Here is a 5944-nt window from a genome sequence, read left to right on the forward strand (position 1 = left end):
CTGCTGTCGACGCTGCTGGTGAGATGGTCCGGATGAGGGAGAGCACATGCCTAAAGACTACTATGAGGTTTGCCCACACCGTGGTGCAGGTGCTTGGAGTAAAGTATCTAAGAGAACCAAATATGTAGGATGCAGAAAAGTTGATGAATATTGGAGAGGCAAGAGGCTTTTCATGTATGCTCGGTTCAATTGATTGCATGCATTGGCAATGGCAGAACCGCTCAAAGGTTTGCGCGGAATGTACTAAGGTCACACCAAAGAGGTCACCATCATACTGAAAGCAGTGACATCACATGACTTATGGATTTTGCATGTTTTCGCTGGAATGGCCGTGGTTCTCACAATGACATCAATGTGCTTTAGCGATCTCCCGTGTTCAGGAGACTTTGCAATGAGGAATCATCACCATGCAACTACACTGTCAATGACCATGACTACAACACGGGGTACTATCTTGCTGATGGTAACTATCCTCAGTGGGCGGCTTTTGCGAAGGCCATATCTGATCACCAAGGAAAGAAACAAAGCCAGTTTGCAACAGTGCGGGAAACAACTAGAAAGGATGTGAAGAGGACATTTGGAGTGCTTCAAGCTCGTTGGGGAATTTTTCGTGGAGCTGCAATGATGTGGGGATCAAAGACTTTGTGGCAGCTGATGACATGTTGTGTCATTTTGCACAATTTGATAGTCGAGGATGAGGGTGATGGGGTAGCCAAAACCAATGATTTTGAAGCGCCTGGGGAGTAAGTCCACATCCCGGAAGATCAAGAAGCAGATCAGGTTGCGAAATTTCTGCAGATGAATCATAATCTTCGAGATCATCGGGTGCACATGCAATTACTCAATGATCTTGTGGAGCATATGTAGACTCAGAATGAAAACCAAAAGGCTAATGTTTGAATTGAGCACCTAAAATACATTTTATGTTCGAACTATGTATTTTCTTTGCTAATGAATATTTATTTACGTATGACATTCACATGTTTTTTTTTTTTTGGTTTGGTGGGGTGAGGGACTGACATTCACATGCATGATGGGCGTGGATGGATTTGTGTGAGTTGAAGATTCGGATTTAAGGTGTGTGACTGTTTTGCATGAGAAATGAGGGGTCATCCGGCGTTGCTCTCGACGCGTCTGCCCACGCCCGCGTGCGTGTACATTGCCGGATTTTCTAAATCCGGCTTCTTAGCAATGGAAAAACTCAACTAGGGCAAGTGGATTATCTAGTTATGTCACACTCCTATCCGCTAATCTTTTGGTTTTACTGTCACTCTCCTAACCCTTCCTTCGCGTCCAAGTCCCACACAGGGCCCGAGTATACTTACCCTCGCCGGAAGAAGAGTCAGAGAGAGAGAGGTTTGTTTAACTGCAACTCGCGTGTCGCCCTTGGCAAGGCGACACGTCTGCCGGCCGTCGGCTCCGCTCAATCACCGAGGCCGCTCTCTGGTCGGCTCCGCGGGACTGGCAGCGATATGATTTTTCAAAAAGAAAAACACCGCGCCGCGCCGCTCGCGCAAAACTTGGAGCTAGTCCACCTTCTGGGCGGTGGGCGAGCTCGTATTGTATTCGCCACCGTGTTCGTGCACACCAGACGGGAGCCAGTCCAGCATTACACCATCCGTCCAATCACGCCCGGGAATCCTCCGGTGGGCGGTTGGGTGGGCGGCCGGGGAACATGCTCCTACCATAAAAAGTCAGAGCCGTGTCCGTAATCAAACACTAGTGGCTTTGCACAGGTAACATGGATGGATGCCATTTGCAGCTAACATTGCGGGAGTAATAGCATGAGATTTGCTGGATCTGGAGAATCGGAGGATGTCTGTGGCTTTATCACGTACGCCTCTGGTTGATTGCTAATGGAGTTCGGCAAACTTAAATGTGTGTTGATGTTTTATATTACTAAAGGAACAATGACGTCCAAGATTAGTGATTCTGCTTCTTGTAATTTGTATATGTACTGGTTAGTCTATGCATACATCTCAGAAAATTATGCTTCGGCCGCTATATAAGACCGTGCATACTGCTCAGTTGATTCCACCAACTGCCATAGCATCCTAACTTCCTAAGTGTCGAATTAAAATGGAGACTTCTACTGTACTATGGCTCCTCTACGCCTCGGCCGCCTCTTGCATCCTCTACAAAGTCTTCGTCTGTGGCAGACACAACCCAAAGACGAGCTCCAGCAATGCCCGACGGCCGCCGGGCCCGGCGCCAATCCCTTTCATCGGCAACATCTTCCACCTGCAAGGCGAACCGCACCACGCCCTGGCAAGGCTCGCCGGGGTGTACGGCCCCGTCATGTCCTTGAAGCTCGGCACGACCACTGCCATCGTCGCCTCGTCCGCGTCTGGCGCCCGCGACATCCTGCAGAAGTACGACCACCTCCTGGCCGCGCGGTCCATCACCGACGCCGGGCGCGCGCTGGGAAACCACGAGCGCTCCATAGTGTGGCTGCCGTGCACCAGCCCGCTGTGGAAGCGCCTCCGCGCCGTGTGCACCAACCACCTCTTCTCGGCGCGCGGCCTCGACGCGACGCGGGCTGTGCGGGAGGTGAAGGTGAGGGAGCTCGTCGGCAGCCTACGCGCCCACCACGCCGGCGAGACGGTGGACGTCGGCCGTGTCGTGTTCTCCGGCGTGCTAAACCTTGTGTCCAACGTGCTATTCTCCGAGGATGTGGCCGATATGAGCTCGGACCGCGCGCAGGAACTGGAGGTGCTCATCAGGGGCATGGTGGAGGAGTTCACCAAGCCCAACTTATCGGACCTCTTCCCGGTGCTCTCCGCGCTAGACTTGCAGGGCCGCCGCCGGCGCACCACACAGTACCTGAGGCGGTTCAATGACTTCTTCGACCCGATCATCGGCCGCCGTATGAAATACGAAAGTGAAAGGAAAGATGATTTCTTAGACGTCCTACTCCAGCTTCACTCGGTGGATCAGCTCAGCCTCGAGGCTCTCAATTGCTTTCTTTCGGTACGTACGTAAGTCATTTTCATACTAGGAGTACTTAGCTAGCCACTATATGCTCGTAACCTAATACTAAATGGTGTTGTGTCCGTACAAAAAGTACTCCACAATCCAAAGGATAATATCTTCTCGGGCAAATTTGCACCGTGCGAAAATTATCATCTGAATCAGTTGCAAAAAGGTCAAAGAAAAGCAAAAATATCAGTTGCAAAAGGTGAAACTAGAGACGATGGCTCAAAAAAAAAACTTCAATATAACGGTGTACTATATCGAGGATCTTTTTATTGAAGTTTCTTTTAGTTTCTTCGATGTAATCTGATGCACTCTGTAGATATAGTGCAATTATCAAACATCTCTATTTTTTATAGTTCACATATGGTTTAGATGGAAATGATAACATTGTCATAGAAAAATATGTCATGTACTCCCTCCGTTCCTAAATATTTGTCTTTCTAGAGATTTCAACAAGAGTGACTACACACAGAGCAAAATAAGTGAATCTACACTCTAAAATTTGTCTATATACATCCACATGTGATAATCCATTTAAAATCTCTAAAAAGACAAATATTTAGGAACGGAGGAGTAGCTTTTAGTTTACTAGTATTGTAGTACTCGTATGAGTAGGGCATTTTGGAGGACGAGATCCACGGAGCTCTTTTTTTGAAACAAAAAAAATCAAAAATCACCTTTTGAAGTTTCAAAAAAATCCAAAAAATATGGTGAGAACTACACAAAATGACAAGTTCACGCATTTTTAATGATGAACAGTGCATGTACTATTTAAAACTTTTGGCCTCTTTGGTTCATAGGATAGAAATATTGTAGGAATAGGAACTTCATAGGAAGTGAGATGACATGCATCTCAATTCCTGTAAAAAAAAGATGTCATTTGATGCATAGGATAGGGATTTTTTCATTGAGTTTAGGCTAATTTTTCCTATGAAGTGTGAAGGATTGAAATTTATCCTACATAGGAATAGGAACCCATTCCTACAAACCAAAGAGCTCAATACAAAATTTTCCTTTGAAAATTCTATCCTATGAAATCCCTACGAGATTCCAATAAAACAAAGAATCAAAGGAGGCCCAAAATCACGATATTACCATTTTTAATGTACTCTCACTATAATGTATATCACCTTCACACATATAGTATACATCCGTAAGGACGTGTGATTGTTTTCAGAACATTCTGAAACTTATATTTTCAATAAAGAGCTCCATGGAGCTCCTCCTCCATCTAGGATTTTCGTACATATACAAAATATAATGGTGCCAACTCAAAGAAAAATGTGAAATTGTATATCAAAGATATGAGTCATCAGGCATGTAACTGGATAAACTGCCGGTGCCCTTACACGTTACTCCCCTCACGGGGCACCTCTTATCTTTAGAGATTTAATTGGGGCAGTGATCGATCAAGGTTTTGTTTCTTTGGTTTCTTATGTCAAGTGCACGTGCGTAGGCTGCCAGATATCAAATATGTAGACTTGTGCTAGTGGTCTAGTGGATAGAGCGGCCGCTATCGTGCCCAAGTCGATCATTTGACCTATCAACATTGACTAATCATTATTCATGCAGTTGGAGGATACGCACTCCATCTATATTAATTATGCAATTAGACATCTATCACATCTAGGGAATGATATTAACGGTTTGTATCGAGGTTGAAAGAGCACCAGGACTAAGCCTGGAGTTCGGCCTTCGCCTTGTGTCGTCTAAGTGACGCTTAAGCTCCCTAGGCGTGGCTTAGGCAGTCATATAGTTTTAACTATCAGCGACGTGTTCATGATATTATATGTGTATATATATTAATTTAGAGCACATAAATAAGTAAACTACAACAACTTTCATTGAAATATGATTCATTTGACATAGACTTCCAATTAGACCCTACGCAAGGCGGTTCGTCATTGCCTACGTGTAAGCATGCCTAAGTGAATCCTTAGGCACCGCCTCTTTCATCGGAGGTTTGTACTAACACTTCAAAGTGACCTAAACTAACGAGAAAAATATTCTGTGTCTCCAGGACTTGTTCGTGTCAGGGACCTAAACTAACAAGAAAAATATTCTGTGCCTCCAGGACTTGTTCGTGTCAGGGGCGGAGACTAACTCGATCACAGTGGAGTGGACGATGGCCGAGCTACTCCGGCAACCGGCCGTGATGTCAAAGGTTCGCGCCGAGTTGTGGGAAGCTCTCGGCTCGAAGCAGCACCCTGACGAGTCCGACGTCGGCAGGATGCCATACCTGCGCGCTGTGGTGATGGAGACCATGCGGCTTCACCCGCCGAGCCCGCTCCTGATGCCGCACGAGGCCATGGCTGATGGCGCCGAGGTCGGCGGCTTTGCGGTGTCCAAGGGCACCAAGCTGATCGTCAACCTATGGGCCATAATGCGCGACCCGGCGCTGTGGAAACAGCCCGAGGAGTTCATCCCTGAGAGATTCCTAGGGGCGGACATGGATTTCCGGCGCAAGGACCAGGGGGAGTTCATGCCGTTCGGGGCAGGGAGGAGGGCGTGCCCTGGGACACCCATGGCCACGAGGGTGGTGACGCTGATCCTCGCGTCCGTACTTCACGCGTTTGAGTGGAGACTGCCCGACGGGATGCAGCCATGCGACGTCGATGTTAGGGGCCGGTTCGGCACATCGCTCAAAATGGTCACGCCACTCAAGGCCGTGCCGGTGCCGTTGTTCTAGTAGTTAGAGTTGCACCGATGTCCTGCTTAATTAGTCTTATTATGCACGCAAGGCGCACATGGTCACTGCGGCTATTTGATTTCAGGTTGATTTGAAAACCATCCTTAGGTGATACTGTGAGACAAGTGATCACAGTCATGTAAAAATACTAAACTGTGAGACAAGTGATCACAGTCATGTAAAAATACTAAGTGACGCCAATGAAGGATAAATCTTAATTCAGTGCAAGCTTCGGCTTGACACGTAGATCAGCAAAGGGCCGAGTGTGAACTAAGCCTA

At 47.2% G+C, this 5944-nt stretch overlaps 1 protein-coding gene across 1 annotated transcript; it reads left to right on the top strand.

The window, feature by feature from the left end:
• Positions 1-2079: 2079 nt before the first annotated feature.
• Positions 2080-5730, top strand: LOC119305644 (cytochrome P450 76M5-like). The gene is made up of 2 exons (XM_037582112.1): positions 2080-2970; positions 5051-5730. The coding sequence occupies exons 1-2, from the start codon at positions 2080-2082 to the stop codon at positions 5663-5665; spliced, it is 1506 nt and encodes a 501-aa protein (XP_037438009.1). The 3' UTR covers positions 5666-5730.
• Positions 5731-5944: the final 214 nt, after the last annotated feature.

Source organism: Triticum dicoccoides, chromosome 5B (assembly GCF_002162155.2).
Source record: "Triticum dicoccoides isolate Atlit2015 ecotype Zavitan chromosome 5B, WEW_v2.0, whole genome shotgun sequence".
Taxonomy (NCBI): domain Eukaryota; kingdom Viridiplantae; phylum Streptophyta; class Magnoliopsida; order Poales; family Poaceae; genus Triticum; species Triticum dicoccoides.